This window comes from Orcinus orca, chromosome 13 (genome assembly GCF_937001465.1).
Source record: "Orcinus orca chromosome 13, mOrcOrc1.1, whole genome shotgun sequence".
Classification (NCBI taxonomy): Eukaryota; Metazoa; Chordata; class Mammalia; order Artiodactyla; family Delphinidae; genus Orcinus; species Orcinus orca.
Window position 1 is genome coordinate 72,199,746 of NC_064571.1, and position 21,219 is coordinate 72,220,964.

A 21,219-nucleotide genomic window follows, 5' to 3' on the forward strand; every position below is an offset into this window, starting at 1 on the left:
CACTGCAAAAAGGGCAGACTTCAGCTAGAGGGGTGAAGAAGGACCTGGTGCAGAGACGGTCAGATATTTTTCAGCAATTCAAAGAGAGGACTTGAGATGGAGCCGGAGGGGCTCTTATGGTGGTCACATTAGGGTTGTTTTTGATGGAGGAAGGATCTGGGTTTGTGGGCAATTATGGTTTTGTTTCTGGAAGGGGATGATTCCTCGCCGGCCCTTGTTGAGGTGAGACTGGGGTGACGATCTAGTCGGTGCTGGTTGGAGCAGGCTTGGAGGTGAGGCTTTGGGGTGATTGATTGGCTCAGGGGGTGCTGATGGGGTTGGGATCGGTGAGGAGGGTGGGAATGGTGCTGGGGACGGTGTGGTGGCAGAGGTGGGAGGTGACGCAGCAGGACGGTCTGGAGGCTTCGGGAGATGGTTGAATTGTGGGTCTTGGGTCTGAGATGGACTGATGAGCGAGCTGGGCTGTGGTTAGGGATGTGGGCAGCAATGGCATGTCGACGTGCAGTTAGGGGGGAACATAAGGGAGGTGCACCATGCTGCACATGGGCTGGACTTGGTGGAAATGATGTGTTGCGAGAATTAAACATTTCGTGAGGGATGTGATGGTGGGGCGGGGAGGGAGGTACCACTTTTAGAGCGGATGATGGAACTCTGTGTGGGGGTGAGGAGCTGATGATGGGTGTTCTGTGGGACGTGACGGTTTCGTAGCGTAACAGAGGTGGAAGGACTTAGCTGCACTCTTATGGAGGAGGACGGAGGCCAAACCCATCCAATGGTTGCAGCTGGATGTAAGCCCTCATTCCCAGACCCATTCTCTCTTTTTAAAAATTACTTTTTATCTCTTCACAGTATTACATGCATATAATTTAAGAAGTAAACAGGACTAACATCTCTTCACCAAATGCAGTTGTTCCTTGTCTCCTTCCACCTTCTTCTTCTCAGAGGCACCCACTTTTAGCTGTTTCTTCTAGCGATTTTGCATCTCATGGGTCTGAGTAATGTTCGTATTTTTGACTCTTCCATTGTAGACATTTTCCATTGATTTCCTATTTGGTAAATAAGAATTTAGCTCTCTTATATGGCCAACCATGGCATTCTACCCAGCCAACCCCCTCAATATTTCTCGTGGTAGACATACTATCAATAATACCTTACCAGGGGTCTTCCCTGGTGGCACAGTGGTTAAGAATCCATCTGCCAGTGCAGGGGACACGGGTTCGAGCCCTGCTCCGGGAAGATCCCACATGCCACAGAGCAACTAAGCCTGTGCAGCACAACTACTAAGCCTGCGCTCTAGAGCTCGTGCGCCACAACTACTGAGCCCTTGTGCCACAACTACTGAAGCCCACGTGCCTAGAGCCCGTGCTCCGCAACAAGGGAGGCCACTGCAATGAGAAGCCCCCGCACCGCAACGAAGAGTAGCCCCCGCTCGCCGCAACCAGAGAAAAGCCCGCGCACAGCAACGAAGACCCAACGCAGCCAAAAATAAAATAAATAAATAAATAAATAAATAGTACCTTACCAGTGTTCTTTCAAAAATGTCTTATGCCTATAATAATATACATATATGTATGCGTGTAGCAGGCAGGATAATGGCCCTGCAAAGACAGCCACATCCTAATCCCCTGAACCCGTGAATGTGTCACCTTATGTGGCAAAAGAGACTTCACAGATGTGGTTAAGTTAAGGATCTTGAGATGGGGAGATTTATCCTGGATCATCTGGGTGGGCCCAGTGTCATCATCAGGATCCTTGAAAGTGAAAGGCAGAGGCAGGAGGGTCAGAGTAATGTGATGGGAGAAAGACTGGCCATTGCTGGCTTTGAGGATGGAAGGGAGCCAGGAGCCAAGGAATGCGCGCAGCCTCTCGAAGCTGAAAAAGTTAAGAAAATGGAACCTCCCCAGGGCCTGCAGAAAAGCATGCAGCCCGCCAACACCTCGATTTCAGCCCAGTGACGAGAACCATTTTGGACTTCTGACTTCCAGAGCTGCAAGAAACAAATTTGTGCTGTTTTAAGCCATTAACTTTGTGGTAATTTGTAACAGAAGCAATAGGAAATTAATACACCAGGCAATATGTCTACATCCACATACCTACATACAAACATGCATACTTATGTATGTCATGTACACATACTTGTTAAATCAGCTCATGCAACTGTTCACAGCTGAGCTTTATACTGTACTACAATAGTTTCCTTTTTTCCCCCTGAAATGAATAATTACCTTGTTTCTTTTTCTTAATTGACCTTTGTCATTTTAAAAACTTATTTATTTATTTATTTAATTTGGCTGCACTGGGTCTTTTCTCTGGCTCGCAGGAGCTTCACTGCTGCATGTGGGATCCAGTTCCCTGACCAGGGATCGAACCTGGGCCCCCTGCATTGGAAGCGCAGAGTCTTAAGCACTGGATCACCAGGGAAGCCCCTACCTTGTTTCTTTATCTGCCTTATTTTCTTTATACCTTTTGCCCATTTCTGCTACACCTCCCATAGCTGTCTGTATGGCTTCCACGAGGGCGGACACATCAAGTGTTATGTTTCAGTTCCATTTTTTGAGTTATCCGCTCTATTGCTCTCGGGGCGTGTGGCATAGTTAGCTGCCGTCCGGTGACTTCTTTTTGTTGTCCTCCTTGGCATTCCCTTTGCCTTCCTTCTGGTTGGAATTCCTGTTTTCTGGAGCCCATGTCTTCTTGCTTGTTTTACTCCCCCGTTTGGAGCCCGTTGCCCAGGACAGGTCTTCATCTTTATCCAAATCCATTCAGTTCCTGAGTTCAGACCACAGAGTAAAAACAGCGAATGACACCTGTAGTTTTGTCAGATTAAAAAGACAGTTCAGGCTTCCCTGGTGGCGCAGTGGTTGAGAGTCCGCCTGCCGATGCAGGGGACACGGCTTCGTGCCCCGGTCCGGGAAGATCCCACATGCCGCGGAGCGGCTGGGCCCGTGAGCCATGGCTGCTGAGCCTGCGCGTCCGGAGTCTGTGTTCCACAACGGGAGGGGCCACAACAGTGAGAGGCCTGCGTACCGCAAAAAAAAAAAAACAGTTCAGTGGAAGCAGCTTAAGTGTCCATCAACAGACGAATGGATAAAGAAGATACAGCACATATATACAATGGAATATTACTCGGCCATAAAAAGGAACGAAATTGAGTTATTTGTAGTGAGGTAGATGGACCTAGAGACTGTCATACAGAGTGAAGTAAGTCAGAAAGAGAAAAACAGATACCATATGCTAACACATATATATGGAATCTAAAAAAAAAAAAAAGGTTCTGAAGAACCTAGGGGTAGGACAGGAATAAAGATGCAGACCTACTAGAGAATGGACTTGAGGACACGGGGAGGGGGAAGGGTAAGCTGGGACGAAGTGAGAGAGTAGCATTTACATATATACACTACCAAATGTAAAACAGCTAGTGGGAAGCAGCTGCATAGCACAGGGAGATCAGCTTGGTGCTTTGTGACCACCTAGAGGGGTGGGATAGGGAGGGTGGGGGGGAGGGAGACGCAAGAGGGAAGAGATATGGGGATATATATTTATGTATAGCTGATTCACTTTGTTATACAGCAGAAACTAATACACCATTGTAAAGCAATTATACTCCAGTAAAGATGTTAAACAAAAAAACAAAGAAAACCCCAAAAAGATACATGTACCCCTATGTTGATAGCAGCACTGTTCACAATAGCCAAAACATGGAAACAACCTAAATGTCCATCGACAGATGAATGGATAAAGATGTGGTACATATATACAATGGAATACTACTCAGTCATAAAAAAGGCCATTTGCAGCAACATGGATGCAACATGAGATTGTCATACTAAGTGACAGTATTATCATGCTGTCCACTAAGATTATCATACTTTCTCAGAAAGAGAAAGACAACTATCATATGATATCACTTATATGTGGAACCTAAAATAAGGCACAAATGCACCTATCTACAAAACAGAAACAGACTCATAGACATAGAGAACAGATTCGTGGTTGGCAAGAGGGAGGGGGGAGGGAGAGGGATGGACTGGGAGTTTGGGGTTGGTAGATGCAAACTATTACATTTAGAATGGATAAACAATAAGGTCCTAATGTATAGCACAGGGAACTATATTCAATAACCTGGGATAAACCATAATGGAAAAGAGTATAAAAAAGAATGCGTATGTGTGTATAACTGAGTCACTGTGCTGTGCAGTAGAGATTGCCCCAACGTTGTAAATCAACTCTACTTCAATTTAAAAAAAAAACAAACGTTCAGTGGTAGAGGGCATGGTGGTGCCCTTCCATGGTGGAAGCACTGCAAGTTGGAGTCTTCCCTCGGATGTCTAGTGGTCCTTGGTTGTCCTTTCAGGGTTAAGAACAGGGGACTAAAAAGCTGATTGGAAGCTGGCTGACTTGCAGATCCACACTGGCGGACCTAAACAAGCCGTTTGGAAACCATTTGGGCTCTGGTGTCAGTATCTGTACGCTTAGGCCTTTCTTCTTGCACTGGTAAGATTCCCCAGAGAAGAAGGTAAGGTCTGGCTGCCACTATTCTAGGAGCCCAGTGGGGGACTAGCCTGGGGGACTCAACCTCAGCGTTGAAAATAACCTGCATCTCCTTGGTTTTTGTTTATTACTCTTGCTGTCAAGGGTGCTTGTCGACTCTCTGCGCAAAGACCCTCTGTTTTGTGCTCTCTGGAGAGTAAAGCTCAGACTTCTGGGGGAGGTGGATTTAGGGATCTTACTTCTTTCATTCGATCCTTTTTATTTTCACACATGCATCCTCTTCACCCCTGGTCCCAGAGATACATGGTGCTATCATGCCATGTGTCTTTAAAGGACTCTGTTATAAATCACTTGTCATGTGCTGTCTGAAATTTGCCTGCCACAAATCTGCTTTCCAGACCCCCACATCTTGTTGGTGGTGTCTCCTCTCTGTTCAACCCAATCTTGTGACTTTATGTCTTCTTTATTTTATTTTTTTTTGGCTGCACCATGTGGCATGCGGGATCTTAGTTCCCCAACCAGGGTTCGAACCCGTGCGCCCTGCAGTGGGAGCATGGAGTCTTAACCACTGGACCACCAAGGAAGTCCCTTTATGTCTTCTTTAAAAAAATCTTTCTACTACATTGGATTTAGAAGGTAGCACCCTTGGGTGTGTAGAATCAAAATCCCATTCCTTTTCCACAGCAGTTTTGTAACTGGAGCGGTGAGGATGGTGACCATGTCAGTCGCGATACCAAGACATTTTCATGATAGGATTCCTCAAAACAACTTTTTTTAAGTTGTTCTAAAATTATTCATGGCCACTGTGGATGTTAGCAGTATGAAGGAGAAACTAAAAGCTGCCTGTTGTGGGGGTAGGGCTCTTGGCAAGGGTTTTTATTTGGTGGTGGTTTTGTGGTGCAGCCCTTGGCATGCGTGAGGAGGACGCTTTGGTGCCAGGAGCAGCAGGGCCGTCATGTCACGGTAGACACACGCTGCTGTGTTGGGACCGTGGGCCCAAGAGCAGGTCTCTTCCCTCGGCAGGACTGCTTGGGAGAAGAAGGAAGCTTCTAAGGACGGGCGGGAAGCGCTGTGTTCAGGCCTAGAACTTGGCCACCACGGTGGGCTCTGGAGCTGTGCAGTGCATGGCCTGCCCAGCCATGTGCTGGATGGTCTTAGACGATGCTGGGTGGCTTTGAGGGACACTTACTGACAAGGCTGTTCCATTGAGTTACACAAAGGAACCGAAAGACTGACCCAGGTCAGCTGTGTTTGCTGTGAGACAGCGTGCAGCTCATGTCGGAGGGGTGAGCAGAGGAAGGGGCGGAGGAAAGAGCCTTTCCTTTCCTTTCCGGGGTGTTTGCCGTCGGGGTCAACACCCTGCAATGTTCTCCGTTTCCCTCCTGCTTCCTTCCTCTTGTCACTAGCCGCCAGAGGTTCTCTGAAAGCTTTTTCTTACAGAAGCCCCTGGATGTTTCTAGGCCTCAGGGCAGCATTGAGACACATACCCGGGAGAGGGCTGTCTGCCCCTGACGTACTCTGTGCCTGGCTCGGACTCCATTCTAGGGCTCTCGGGGCTCCTGGAGATGGCCCAGCCTCGTAGGATCCTGCCCTTTGCCTTTGGGGCCTCAACAGCCTGGCAGGGCAGGGCTAGGAGACGTTCTCGAAGATCATCTAGTCGACCTCTTCCATTTTATGGATGAGGAAGCTAAGGGCCAGAGAAGTTCTTCCCGGGTTCAGTGTTCTTCCCAGCCTACCCTGCCTCTCTCAGCTTGCCCATCCTTTGGAAGATTTTGATGTGGTGGGTGATCGGGGATCTGTGCTAACAGACAAGGGGTGGGTTTGAGGGGGACTCGCGGGCTGGCTGATGACGGTCAGAAGCCTTGTGGAGTTCTGGGTTGGCCCGGTTGTCTGATGGGCTCTCGGGGTTGTTTCTGTGGGGTGGTGTAAGCTGGGGGACGGAGCTTCATAGAGACGCCCTCAGAGCCCTAGAGTCAGAGATCTGGATTCAAGCCTCTGCCCTGATACTGAAACACGGGTAAGCCTTAGCCTTTTGCAGCCTTAGATTCAATAGTAGATGGTACTAATACTTGTAGCTGCCCAAAGAGGAAGACCCGTCCCGGGCTTTGCACCGCATGGGACACACGGATTTGCTCTCCCTCCTGAACCCACATAGCAGACGTTCCTCGGCCCAGCACTGCGCCCAGCCTGGACCAGCGCTACACCTGCGGCTTCCTTAGGGCTCACCTGGTGGGGGGGTGGGGGGTGGGAGCACCTTCAGCCTGTCCAGGCTCTAACTTATGGGGCCCCTCGTGTCCGGGCCCTAAGGAGGCTCCTCCCAGCGCCAGCTTCCCCCTCCACACCCCCCCACCTCCCAGCCCAGCGCCCATCCCTGGGGAGGGGCTGCACCCGTGGGAGACCCAAGCCTGCGCCTTCTCCGGTTCCTGGTTTTCCAGGGAGCTCTGGCTGGAGGGGGATGGGAGAAGCAGCCCTGGAGTTGGGGGGGTGGGGAGCGGGGGAAGCAGAACCGGGAACTGGAAGTGGAAGGGTGTGGGTGGGCCCGGATCCAGCCTGCCTCCCACTTTCCTCCTCCTGCCAGGCCCCTCCCCGTGCTGGCTGGCCCTCGGAGGCAGGGGCTGGGCCCAGGCCCCTCCTGGGGGGCGAAGAGCCGGAGATCTCTCTGCGGCTCCTCCGAACCAAGGGGGTGAAGCCGCGACCCCCCCCCCCGCCCCCGCCCCCGCTGAGGCCTGTGGCCCAGCCTTTGTTAGTTCACTGGCGAGAGGCCCGCACCTGAAGCAGGGAGGCCGAAAAGCCCCTAAAATTCAGCCATGTGCGTTCGCAGGGCCCCCTGGAGCCCACAGTTCCCCAAGGCAGGTGGGGCTGGTTCGCGGGGTGCCGGGGGAGCGGCCTGGCATCCTCCCTCGCTCCGTGCGGCTGCCGCCTCGCCCCCCGCCCCACCCCGGGGCGTCCCCTGGACAGCCCTGCAAACCCAGGCCTTCAGCCTGGCCGCAGTCCGGGTTCACCCTCAGTCTTCTCCGGGCCCAGGCGCCGGCCCTAAAGTGAGGTGACATTCATCTCACTACATCCTGTGACTGCGGCTCACTTCCTCCACGTGGTGGGGGCGGGGTGGGGGTAGGGGCGCGGGGAGGACAGATCAGAAGGAAAATGTAGCCGGCTGGGGACCTCTGGGATTTCCCGGGGGGGCGGGGGGGGGGAGGCTGCGGGAAGCTTTCAAAGGAAAGAACAGCCGTGAATGAAGAGACGGGAGGGGGCGGGAGGCGGCTGGAAGTCCCACAAGTGGCGCCCACTGTGCCTCGGCAACTGTCGCGCGTTGGAGGCAGGTGCGGCCCTCCTGCCGATTCGGCCTCGGTGCCCGCATCGCTGGGTGCCCGCATCGCTGGGTGCCGGGTCGGCCTGCGCCTGGGAAAAGGACTCAGGCCAGCGGGGCCCCGGGGCCGAGGGTCTGGCCCTGGGAGCCGGTGGCTGTCAGCTGGGGCCTGGGGTGGAGGTGGCTTGCCTGCTGACCCCTCTTCTCTTCCCCCCACAGGTGGAGCCACGGGAAGCCCAGCCCCACAGACAGCCTGAGGCCGCGTTTCACCCTCGGCGCCGGGATCTATGTTTAAGTTTTAACTCTTGCTTACCAAGACCACGATAATTCCTTCCCCAGAGGCCAGCAGCCCCCCAGCCCCGCGCAGCCCCAGCCTGCCTCCCACCGCCCAGCTGCCCGCGATGCCCGCCAGCGGCCCCGGGGACGCCAGCGGCCCCGCTCCGGAGCGGGGGGAGGAGGAGCGCAAGGTGAGCAGCCGGCTCTGCTGGGGGTGCTGGGCGCTGGACCGCGCCGCTCCGTCCTCACACGGGCCTGTAGGGAAGATCTATCTCCCTGTTTTGGTGATGAGCAAACTGAGGCTTGGAGAGGTTAAATCCTGGTGGTCAGGCTCCGGGACCCAGTCTTCAACCCCCGTGGTGTGTGAGCAGAGCTTCAGACCCCAGGCGTGTGCGATTGTTAGGGCTGGCCTTGCAGGGTCCTCACATCTGGCTTCCTTTCTGGATCGGCCTCTTACTAGCTGTGTGTCCTCAGGTGAGTCACTTTACCTGGGTTAGCTGCCTCTGTTTCCCCAGGGGGGTTAGTAGCTTTGGGGAGGCCAAAGACAAGTTCAGGGGGCTCTGTAGATGGGAGGCCTCGTGAGGGCTCCCTCGGCGGCACAGACAGCGAGGCTCACCGCGGTGCATGGCGCGCTGTGTGCTGTGTGCTGTGTGCTCAGGGTGGCACCAGTCACAGTGGAGATGGTGATTTCCCTCCCCTGCCCCATCCCTGGCGCTGAGCAAGTGTCACTTCTGGCCATGGAGCTAGTGACCTCCTTGTTTTTGGAGCCCCATGAGGGGTGACCTCTTCACCCTTCTGCTCAAGTCCAGAATGGGCCTAAATCAGTTAGAGGAGATGCCAGCAGACTGGTAGGTGTCCCTGCCGGCTTTCGACAGGCAACCTCGGGACCTCACCAAGCCGTGTCCACCTGTAGGCAAAGCCATTCGAATCCCCAGCACGTGGACTCTTTTTCCCTTCTGTGGAACGGTAGACCCTGCCGCCACCCTTCCAGGGAAGCTGCACCAGCCAACGGCCTTCCCGGGGCGTCCCGTCTGCCATGCCCTGGTCCCCGCAGTTCCCTCTGCCTGTTCTCCTCTCCCTGAGCGGCAGTGAGGGGTGGTGATACTTGGTGGTATCTGAGAGCTTCTGGGGCACAGTTTGTCCTCCTGGAACCAGGGTGGACACCTGACACCAGGTGTGGGACCACTGAGCGCTCTGAGGGGGTCAGCTCTGGTGATCCGCCATCAGCGGCAGTTCTGAGACCTGCTCCCTGCCCACCCTCCCGCCGCGCGTGCTCAGCTCCTTCTGGGCTTGCTCATTCTTAGAGCCAGTTTCTGCCTTCTGGGTGGTTTCCATCCATTTGGTCCTTGAGGACAGCCCTTGAAACAAGTGGGGCAAGGACAGATGGCCCTGGTTTGGAGATGAGGAAGCTGAGCCCAGCTTATCAGTGGGGGGTCCAGATGAGAGCCTGCTCTCCTGTATCGGAGTCTTTTTCACTGCCCCACCTGCATGGTTACGGACACACACACACACACGCACGCACGTGCGCGGATGCGTGCACGAAGCCCAGACGCCTGTCTTTCCAGCCCAGGATCCTGCAGAGCGCCACAGGACTGGGGACCGTGTATACCCCCAAGCCGGGAAGAAAGTGCGTGCTGCAGCCCACTGGGTGGGGCTCCTAGGGGTTACAGGTCAGTCCCTTTCTTTCCGATCCCGCGGACGCAGGCGGCAGCAGACCCAGACCCTGCCGCCGTAGAGTCAGGGCCACCTGCACCCACCTGTGCTCTTGAGTGGCAGCTGTGGCCATGGATAATTCCCTTCCCTCCTTGGGCCTGGCTTTGCTCCTCCGTTAGATTAGGTGACCCTGACCCCTCCCCCGGTCCGATGTCCTGACTGGTGCTGACACAGCTCCGTGTCCATGCACTTGCAGTTGGTGGTCAGCTGCCCCCCGCCCCCCAGTTGGAGGAGGAGGGGCAGCCGAGCCACATTTCTCCTGTTACTGGACAGGGCTTCCCTGGGCCGCAGAGCCCCCAGCCCCTCCCATGGAGAGCCACAGACAGGCTCTCCATCATGACAGTTCAGGACAGGGAAAAAGCACTGGACAGAGAGTCCCGAGTCCCGGGCCCCAGGCCTGAAGATGTCACTTATTGGAGATGTGGCTTCAGGCCCTCTGGGCTTGCGTTTGCTCAGCTGTAAGATGGGGATAGTAACTCTAGCTGTGCCTGTTTTATGGGGTGGTTGTGGAAGTCAGATGAGGTCACGGGCATGGAGCGAGTGCCCTGCAAACAGCAAAGTCTGGTCCAATTATGAGGGATTACGATGGCTATTATTATCCACCCATAGTAACTGTTCTGGCTCAAGAGGCAACAAACACACACCCAGGCCCAGAGCTGGTGCTGATAGAGGGAGCTGACAGATGGGGGCTGGGGTGTGGGGGGCGCTCTCCCCGGTGTGCGTGCTGGCTCACCTGGTACACCTCCCTGGCACCGCTGGGCTGGTTGCCCTGCAGCCCCCAGGAGGGCAGGCAGAGACGCTGACAGCCGCCCACGGCAGCCCGTGAAAGCCAGGCCTGGGGCAGGGGTGCCGTGCGGCTGCAGAGTGGAAGATGGGCTTGGGCCACAGCCCAAGGAGTCTGGCAGAGTTTCCAGGGGCACCTGGCACAAAGGAACTGTTTGGTGAGCCAGAGGGCAGGGGTGTGGCTGCCCACTGGCCCCTTCACCACCTGGCCCCGTGTGCCCTTCCCGCCTGCCCCTCCCCCCCCACCGGCCACGCCTCCCTGTACCTTTCACTCCAGTACTTCCTGGAGCTGCCGGGCCTTTGTTTATGCTGCTTCCTCTGACTGATGTGCCCTTTCCCTAATTTTCTCTCCTCTCTGATCAAAGCCCTGGCTTCAGTCTGTCTTGAATTACAGAGAGAACCCTTGGTTCTCAAAATGTGATCCCTAAACCAGCGGCACCAGCAGCACCCGGAAGGCTTAGCAGTGCAACAGCACGGGCCCCACCCTAGACCTGCTGAATCAGAAACTCTGGGGAGGGGACCTAGCAATCCTGGTTTTTACCAGCCCTCTAGGGGATTTGAGAAGTACTGGTGTGGATAATATCCAGCCCCGCAGCTGCCCCAGGAGGGCAGGACCCCAGCCACCGTCGTCTGGGTGGATCTTCAGGGCCCGACGCACACAGTAGGTGCTCAGGAAGTATCCTGTGGATAGGATGGAGAGGAAAATGAGAGTGGATAAGACCCCTTCACAGGAGAACCATCCCAGCGCCCTGATCAAACAGGCAGGGTGCGGAGTGTGCGTGGTAGGCTGAGGCGGCTGCGCCTGTGCTCGGCAGTGCAGAGGGCTGTGTATGTGGTGTCCTCGTGGCACCTGCCCAGCAGCCTCCCCAGCCCTACTGTCCATGTGTTGGGCAGGGACGGTGCAGCTTGGGGAGCCTGGGAGGAGGCAGGCTCGGTGGGGGGGGGGGGCGAGGAGGGATGCTGAGCCCTGGGACTCTGGCCACAGAAAAGGGAGGGGGAGCTGGCCTTATGAGAGATGGGAAGGGAGGTGAGCATCAGGAAGTCCAGGAGCCTTGGTTCTGGCTCAGAGGGGATCATGGAGATGTGGTGCCAGGCCCTGTGTAGAAGGGAGAGAGGGGGGCAGAGGGAGCAGGACGGGGGACCAAGAACATTCCAAGCCCGGGGCTGGAAGGGCCTCCTCAGATCCCCAAATGTGAATCAGTGCCTGGCCAGGAGTCCAAGCCCCGGGCTGGGCCCCTGATCTTGCTGTTCCCCTCTTTCCTCGGGCCTTAGAAACATAACAGATGCATTGAGTGCTGACTGTCTGCCAGGTGCTCTTTTAAGCTCTGTACTTGCATTATCTTATTTCATTCTTACAACTGCTCCATAAGGTAGGCTCTGTTATTTTCATCACTCTATCTTATTAAAGACTAAACTGATGCTCAGAGAGGTTAGGTCACTTGTCTAAGGCCACACAGCTAGTAAGTAGTGGTGCTGGGATTCGAACCCAGGCTCCTGTGCCTTTCAGGCTGCCTCTTATGTGAAGGGGGATGGAATGGATGGTGCCTCCCAGCTGTGATGTTCCATAGTCCTATCCAAGTTTCTTCTGAAAGTCGGGATGGTCAGAGAATGCTTTTCTCTGCATAGCAGTGCTCTTGCCCTGGGGTCGCTGTTGGGAGCACTTCATCTCCAGCAGGAGCTCACGTACACAGGCTAGTGTGTGTGACTGGCTGTACGTGCGCATGCACATACACACACATACCAGGTACATACTCTTACGTGTGGAAGACACTGCTGTGGACATGTTGCTTGTTTCCCTTCCTCCTTCCTCCCTCCCTCCTTTCGTCCTTTTCAGACTTAGGTAGCTTTCCAGGTACCTGGCACATAGTAGGGCTCCACGAGTTTGTTGGGTGAACTGAATATACTTTGCTGGAGGACCTAGTAAAGGGAAGGGGATAGGAAGATACAAGGATGGGTAAGCCATGCCTGCCCTCTGGAGGAAGGAGGCCGCTCCTGGACGGCTCGCCCTGAGCTCACCCTCTCCTGCTGGGTAGGAGAAGCGCCTGTTGGGGGGGTACGTATTTGTGCTGGGGGAGCACAGCAAGTGTGCCCGTGTGTGTGTGTGTGTGCATGCCTGTGTGTATATGTATGCACGTATGGCCAGTGCTGTGGCCAGGGCTCCTTCCTTCTCACCTAGGTCCAACCCAGAGGCCTGGCGTACTGATTTCCCTCGGGCTCCGACCACTTCCTGCACTCCGGTTCTGAAGTTCAAGGGCATCCTTGGGTGGGGTTCCCCCGGCTCCACGCTCAGCTGTTCTTGCTGGCCCACAGATCCGGTGCCCGCCCCGGGCATGCCCTGCCTTTAGAGCACTCAGATGCCCACACACGGTCACTCGGCCTGCTCTTTGCTTTATAATCGTCACTATAGGGGTCGTTGAGGGAGCATCCCTCTTACACATTTAAACAGTTCCAGTAAAGGCAGCTTTGCCCTTACCTCTTCGGGAACACAGCTAATAATAATAATGGCGTGTCCGTTTTTAGCTCAGTGGAGTCGATTAGATGCTTGCGCATGGAGAGCAGGCAAGTGATGTAAACAGCGCCCACCCCAGAGCTGACTGGGACCTCCATTTTAGGGTTCGGGTTCTCTAAAATTCTCTAAGTTAACCGCTATTACATGTCAAGTTTAAGTCTGCAGTCAATACAGTCTTAAGTGGGGGTCAGTTGGACTCTGGAGATAGGCCTGTGTGTGAACGTGGACTCAGCTAGGTGACTGCTGAGCAGCGAAATGAGGGATTTCCGTGAGGTGGTGTGTGTGAGCGGTCAACACAGGGGCACGGATTTAGTCTCGTAATTTATTTTGGATAGTTAACTAGCTGTCTATTTACCTACCTACGTACCTTCCTCCCCATCTACCTATCTCTCTGTCTACCAACCTATCTGCACATGTGTGGTGACGATCCACTGCAGCCCCGAGGACTGAGCGGCATGGGAGAAGAGTGGGGACAATGCAGACGAGGGTGTGAATGGTGTGGGTTTAAAGTCCCCTGAGAGCCCACGGCCTATGGCCCCCTCTCCCTTTACCCACTGAACAGAAGCAAAACTGAGGCAAGTTGCAGGATGACCTAACTCCTTTTTTTTTTTTTTTTTTTTGGCTGCGTTGGGTCTTCGTTGCTACGTGCGGGCTTTCTCTAGTTGCAGCGAGGGGGGGGCTACCCTTCATTGTGGTGCGCAGGCTTCTCATTGCGGTGGCTTCTCTTGTTGCAGAGCACGGGCTCTAGGCACCTGGGCTTCAGTAGTTGCAGCACGCGGGCTCATTAGTTGCGGCACGCAGACCCTAAAGCACGTGGGCTTCGGTAGTTGTAGCTCGCGGGCTCTAGAGCGCAGGCTCAGTAGTTGTGGCGCACGGGCTTTGTTGCTCCGCAGCATGTGGGATCTTCCCGGACCAGGGCTCGAACTCGTGTCCCCTGCCTTGGCAGGCGGATTCTTAACCGCTGCGCCACCAGGGAAGCCCCAGGATGACCTGACTGCTGATGGCAGGGGCTGTGCTACCTTCAGAGGCTCGCATGCGGGGCCACGGCCGGGCCCAAGGTCCCTCAGGTCTGGGCTGGGGTTGGAGCCCATCCCGGCCAAGAAGCAGGCCCCACAGGGCCTGGGCGGGGAAGCTGAGCTCAGCTCTGCAAAGGGAAGAGGGCCGGCGGGGAGCTGAGCAAGAGTGGGTGTCCCAGGATGACTGAGAAATGGGAAGATATCCTTCCTTTCTGGCACCTGGACTGGGCACAGGGCCTGGTCATGTCCTGCAGCTGCCTCTGCGGAGAGCCACAGGGCTATTAGGGCTGTTACTTGCAATCACCCCACTTAGCATGTGCACGGTGTGGAAGGGCGTCCAAAGGAGTTTCCTTTGCCCGGCAATTAACTCACCCAATCCTCACAGTAGCTGGAGGATCCCCACTTTACAGATAGGGAGTTGAGGCTTAGAGAGGTTGAGAAACTTGGTAACAGTCACGTGGCTACGAAGTAGATTTTTCTGGATTCTTTCCGTCCACCAAGGGAGGGTGGCCGGTGGGGTGGGAAGGAGATGGTGGGCTGTGCAGAGCCCGGGTGGGCTGCTGAAGGAGCGAGGGCAAGGGGGCTTGGGGTGGCTGCTAGCAGAGCGGCCGCGCTCCATCCCAGCCCTCAGCACAGCACAGGCACTTGTGTGTTTATGTGTTGTCTCTCCCTCTGAACTGAGTTCCCTGTTTGCTTATCTTTATATCTGGTACATAGCTGGTGCTCAGTAAATGTTTTTGAGCACATCCATGGGCCTGGCCTTATGGTGGCCCTAGGACCACAGGGGTGGGCACGGCTGGGCTGCAGTGGGCTGGGTATGTGCTGGGGGGAGTCTCCGTTCCGGAAGGCGGTGAGGCCCCAGCACGGTGCACGGGGTGCGGAGGGCCTGGGGAAAGCCCACAGTGCGCAGGTGCCTGGGAGCTGTGCGGGTGTCGGAGGGGCCATCAGGACACGGACGCTGCCTTCTGGGAGCATGGCCTTTTGGGAGTCATGGAAGACCTTCCTCGATAATTATAATACGAAGCCCACTGAGCAGTCAGTGAATATCTGTTGAATATTGTTGAGTAGTTGAAACAAAGGACTGATGAGCTTTGGGAGGTGACCGAGAGCAGAAAAGCCGGGGGGCTTGGGAGGGCTGTGTGGAAGTGGGAGCACCTACAGCAATTCCCGGTGCCCCTGCCCTCCCCGCCCGTCCTCCTGCAGCTCACCCTGCGGCCCGGCCTGGGCCTGCCATGCGTGTGCGTGTGCATGTGTGTGCGCGTGTGTGCGGGGTGCTCTGCGGAGTCGTGGGCCTGGTACTCAGGCACCCAGAACGGGGCTCTGCCTGCCAGAGAAGCCAATTCGTCTCGCTGTATTCCACGACCACAGACAGGCCCTGGGAGGCCAGCCAGCCAGCTGGCAAAGGCTGTACGTGCTTCTTGTCCCAGGGGGCCCGGGCAAGTGGCCGGCTAGATCCGGCAAGTTCATCCCCTTGACTCAAACACCAACTTGAGACATCTGCTCAGCGGATGCTGGGTCAGTAGCATCCGGTGTACGCTCTGAAGGGAGCACGTATGTCTGGCTGGCCGGCTGGCTCTGGATGAGGGCCTCGTGGGATGTGTCTCTCTTAGCGGGAGGGGTCCCCGTCTAGGCATGAGGCCCCTGAGACAACTGCGTGTGGATGTATGCGTGTGAATGCCAGAGCATACCTTTACCTTGGCTTGCCTGGCTGCTCCTCGTCGTGCATATGTGCACGTGTCAGGGGCACACGGCATCGTAGGGTATGGTGGCATGTTGCTGTGGAAAGACCCGAGGGCTGGGGATCAAAAGATTTAAATTTTGGTTCTAAAGGCCTCCCTTGCTGGCTCTCTGATCTCTGAAAGTTAGGTAACCACTCTGAGCTTCATATTTCCCGCCTGCGTAATGGAAAAAAATAAAACCAGCTCTACTTTCTGTAAAGCATAAGAGTAAAATGAAATCACGTACGTGAAAATGCTTTGTTAATTACCATGTACTGTACCAATGTGAGATTATTGTCATCGTGGCCCAGCTCCTCAGAATGCGAAGTTGTGTGTGGCCTAAAATAATCCACCCAGTGAGCTGTGTTAAAATGTAGGTCAAATCATAGCCTCAGAAGTTGAGAGAGGCTGATGGTAACCACCTAATCTAACAGGCCACCAAATGCAGAGGGGCTTTGAAAACTGTAAAGCGTTACATAAATTGAAGTGACATGATTATGTTTAAGACTAGAAAATACGTTTTAGTCATCCTGTTTCCTGACTTTGAGTCATAAAGATGAGAACGGCTCTGGATCCTCCTGCTTGGCTGTATTCGTGCACGTTTGTGGATTCGTACACGTGCCTCTCTCTGTGTGTATGGACTTGTTTATTGAACATCTACTATGTGACAGTCACTCATCAAGTATTTTGAGTGCCTGCCCTGTGCCAGGTGCATCGCTCTAGGCACTGGGGACGAAGCCAAGGTGAATAAGACAGAGTTCCTTTCCTCGAGGGGCTTCTGGCTTGGTCATGATGATAGCTGGCAGTTGCAGTGCTGGATAGTGGGTGCTATGGGAGAGCAAGGACCCATAGACTCAGTCTAGGTGGGGTATGGGAAGGAGGGGCCCAGGGGAAGGGAATCTAGGAAGTGAGGTTGGAAAAGTGAGGCAGAAGCAAGGGTCTGTGCCAATGTCCCAGGGAGGGAGCAGCCCACATTTGCACCTGGCGTGGTCGGTTTACGATGGGTGGGAAGTGCCGGCCAGATCCTAGGGCCTTTCTTCACCGGGGCCAAGGAGCTTGGCTTGATCCTGCAGGGCCCTGGGAGCCCCCTCAGCAAGGGCTTAAGCTCTGTGGAGTGACGTAATCAGCTTTGCATTTTGGAAGGATCGCGGAGCCCCAGTGTTCCTGAGTATCTCACTGCGGCGGTACCAGCCAGATGTGGGGGTTTGTCTGTACACTGAGTGATGGCTGCATATGCTGGGCAGTGAGCTGGGGTTTGCATGGGGGTGGGGAGGGACGGGGAGGAGGCAGGGATGCACGTTTGTGAACAGTTCTGGTCGGGACCTGGGAGCGGAGGAAGTTAGCGATTCTTGAGTGACTCTCATGCGTCAGCTTTCCATATATTACCTCTATTAATTGTTATACCATTGCTATGAAGTAGATATTATTATCCCTATTTTGTAGGTGAGGAACGCTAGACTAGAGAGGTTAAATAGCTCGAAGGGACTAGGGAGTAAATAGCAGAGCAAAAAGTCCAGCCTGCCCCCTCCCCGCCCCAAAGCCCACCTCACTAGAATTTCTGCCCATTCCTGCCTCCTCCCACTGGAAGGACTGACTAATTCAGCCCCTTCACTTGACAGATGAGGAAACCAACCTGGGCTCAAGGCTGTTCCTGCTGAATTTGTTACTGTTTTCCAGCTGCTCCAAGTCACTGTGGATCAGACTCTTGCCTTTCAGAGTATTAGTGACGCCTCCCGACTCAGTGCTACTGGCAGATTTGATAAGCATATTTTACATTCCTTTGCTCAGCCCATCAGCAAAGATATTGAATGAAACAGGCCCCACGACAGATGCGAGAATGAACCGCTTGATACGCCTCCTTGAGGGGCACGCCCCGAGCCATCTGCTCACCCTTCTCAGTGTATTACCCCTCTCACTTGTGGGTGTGAATGCAGGCAGACCCAGAGCTGAAGGTATCGCCACCTCCCTTTGCCCCGCGATGTCGCTGTATCCCGGAAGAATGACGCGTTGACCGAAAACGGCACGCTTTTCACAAAGCCGTGCTTCGGGGCTAGATGGAAAGGGTATGGGCCAGAGTCGCTCAGACCTCGGTGCGACTCCCCACCTGGACTCTCGTGGAGACTCGTTTTCCGAAGCACACCCCAGGGGTCCCGGAGGGCAGAGTGTTGGACTGGGCATCAGGTGCCGTTCCCCGCTTGGGCCCCGAGGGATAGGCTCAGGACATGGCCCTGGGGGCTCCCCGTTCTCAATACACCAGGACCTGGACAGATGGTCTGGCGTCAAGGTCTTCCACCTCTTCCTCTTGGGGGTGTTGCATTGAATTAAGTTCAACAGGGAAGGATGTGCTGAGCATCTCCTGTGTGTCAGGCAGAGCACGCGTGTGGAGGTGAGGAATGACAGCAAGTCTCCAGATGGCACAGGGGTTGCCTATCAGGGGCCCCCAAAGGCTTTCTCCATATGCTAATGGAAGCTGGGGCTTGGCGCTCCTGAAACAGCAGGTGTCTTTGTTTTTAGTCAGCACAGGCAGCCTGGTAATTGTGGTTCCTTAGTGCTGATCTGAGGCTCTGATTGGCTTTCCCGTGTCTGATAAGTTCAGAGCAAAAGTTAGAAAATCAGATGAATCTCTTCTGTAAGAGATGCAGTGTGCTAAAGAAATAGTTCAGAGCCCAGAATTTCTGGGTGGTAGGAGTCTTTTCAGACCCCATGGCCACCCAGACTGATCCTGACCCACCTCGGCACCCCCTCTCGGCTGCTACCTGTGCATTCCAGGCCCATGGGCCCGGCCACGAGCAGTGGTCAGAGGCTTGGCTAGGTGTGGCCTAGTGCTCTGCAGGCAAGTACAGGGGCTGGGTGGGCCTCCTGCTGCCGGGGAATATGTAAGCTCTCTCATCGAGGGGCATGTGGAAGACCCACTAAGTGCTGAGTCTGTTCTAGGCTCTGGGCATTCAGCAGTGAACAAAACAGGCAAGGGTACGAACCACTTAGTCATCTGTCTTCTTAAAAACCCGAGAAGCAGGCAGAATGGACACCTTCCTACTCCCATTTTATGGATGAGGAAACTGAGTTTCAGAGAGAACAGTCCTGGAACTAGCACATGGCCAAGCCGGGCTCATACCCATTTTGCTTTGCGTTAAGCCCCATGCCTTTCCACGACCTTGCGTGGCCTCCAGATGTGTTGTAAATGCCGAGTTACCTGGTCGGCACGATCAAGACGGCGCCCTTGTAGCCGTGGTGTAACCTGACCAAAAGCACCACCTCAGCTGAAGTTCACTATACTTGGGTAGATTCAGTTGGAACTTTCACCAACGTTAAGCTGCACTGGTAATATTTTCTCTCTGTGTGATCCAAGTGATTGTTTCTTAAATGGGGGTGTCTGTAGGGTCTCAGAAGACAGCCCAGCACCAGCAGGCCTGGCTTACCATGGGGCATGTGGCCCTGGGCCCCCCTCCAGTCCAGGCCCACAGAGCTGTCATGGAGGCCTCCCTGCCACTTGGCTGTCCCCCACCTCGGCCTTTCTGCCCTCACAGTTTCTCTGCCATGTTTTCCTGAAAAGAGCCTCTCAAGGGTCTCTGGTCCTGGGGCAGCCTTTCTCTCACCACCCTGGACCCTCACCTCCTGTCCACAGCCGGCACTAGGCTCCCTGTCCTTGTCTTCTTTTCCAGACCTTTCTCGGCTGGGTTCCTTAAACTGTCTCTCCAGCCCCTCTCCGGCCCCTTGGTCCTCATTGCCGTGTCATTCTGCACAGCTTCCCTCTGAGGCTGACCATTTCCACCTCTAACCAAATCTCTCTGCGCTCGACTTCTTTGCATCTGTCGACTTTGCCTCTTGGGTTGGCAACTCCCTTTTTTCTTGTACCCACAATACACCGGCGTCCCCTTTCTGCTCCTCTGAACACTCTCTCCACCTCCTGCAACTTGACTGGAGTCTCCCCTCAGTGCTAAGGCCTGGGGCCTCTGTCATCTTCCACCCTTATGTCCTCGGAGGGCTCCCGGACTCTCAGCTGCAATGCTAAATCTCCCTCCTAAATCTCCTTCCTGGGCAGGTCTGTCCCAGATGTGCCTTGAATGGATGGATGGACAGAGCGGGCCAGTGCCACTCTTCCCATCGGTCTCATGTCTGTGACGGGTCGCAGTAGGTTTCCATCTGCATGTCCCACCATCACCTGAAAATTAATGTGGCAAACCACAAGCTATTTTGAAATCACAAAAAATGAAAGTTGAGTGGGACATTGAGGGCCACCTCGATTCAATCCCCTGGGAATCCATGCACCTCCCCTTTTCTGTGGCACCAGCATGGCTCTGGGCTGGCGCCCTCCCCTGGGAGGACTGTGAAGATGTCTGTGGCTGCTGACGTCATGCAGGGCACGAATGGCAGGCAGCCTGAGGGGCCTCTGCTGGGTCAGGGTCCCTTTCTCTCTCCTTCCCCAGCACAGTTTTTGCTCATGATTAGTCATGCTGGAGCCGGCTGAGTCAGAAGCAACTTGTGGGTGGTTTGTGGCCAGGCTGGAGCAGTGAGGCAGGAGGACTTTCTAGGTTTATGTGTCTGCCCCACGAGACAAGCATTGCAGGGCTCGGCCCTGGCATGTGCCAGGTGAAGGGTGGTAACAAAACCAAACTCTGGTCCAAAATTCAGCGAAGGACGGGCATCACGATGAACCAAGCATCCCTGAGATGCTCCCGCGGGGTAACAGGCACATGCAGTGCCTACGCGATGTGGCAGCTGCTTCAGGGCAGGTGTATGTACTGGGGCTGTAATGCCCTCCATGGTCTGTGGTACGCCTCCTTCCAAGGGTTGTGTGTACTTCCAGTAGACATCGCTACATGTCATGCTTCTCTTCCTGTGATTTTATTCTCTTCAATAAAGGTGATTCATTAAATACGGCATTAATCATTTTTGTACTTGTTTTAGATTTTTTTCATATAAATAAACTCATATCCAGAAACAAATTCTTTGTCAGAGCATGTGTTACGATTCTGTGGTTCAGAGAACGTGTCCACCCAAGGGAGAGCTGCGTTCTGCTGGGGCAGCGGGGCGGCTCTGAAGTCCCCTGAGGGTAAAGTTGACTCGGCCCTCAGGGGTGGCCCAGCTCTGCCAGTCAGAAAGCGGGTGAAGACCATCCCTGCCAGGGGGACCAGCGTGGCACAACCCTGGAAGTGTGGCTGCCCTGCGGGTGGGACACTGGGGAGGGCTCTGGGGTCCAGCCCTGGCTTTACAGGCTGTGTCTGTGCCCACAGGAGGGAGAGGAGCAGGAGGAGGCTCGTGGCAAGGAGGAGCGGCAGGAGCCCAGCACAACTGCCCGGAAGGTGGGGCGGCCCGGGAGGAAGCGCAAGCACCCTCCGGTGAGTGAGGTGGCGTACCCCCAGCCCAGGTGCGCGCGCAGGCGCACACACGCATACGCACACACGCTAA

The 21,219-nt window shown here is 54.9% G+C and overlaps 1 protein-coding gene across 9 annotated transcripts in view; it reads left to right on the top strand.

Annotated features, from left to right (window-relative positions):
* Positions 1–21,219, top strand: part of DNMT3A (DNA methyltransferase 3 alpha) — a 106,590-nt gene that overhangs the window by 19,735 nt on the left and 65,636 nt on the right. For 7 of the 9 annotated variants that reach the window (XR_007470767.1, XR_007470769.1, XR_007470770.1 and 4 more), the window contains exons 2-3: positions 8,015–8,262; positions 21,045–21,149. Coding sequence is in view for 5 of the 9 variants with exons in the window: in XM_012532413.3 (XP_012387867.1) it covers positions 8,197–8,262; positions 21,045–21,149 (171 nt within the window). In the remaining 4 variants the exon portion in view is untranslated. Of the gene's footprint in view, positions 1–4,036; positions 6,506–8,014; positions 8,263–21,044; positions 21,150–21,219 lie in introns of those variants that run through there. The other 2 variants (XM_049695746.1, XM_049695747.1) reach the window with 2 other exon arrangements.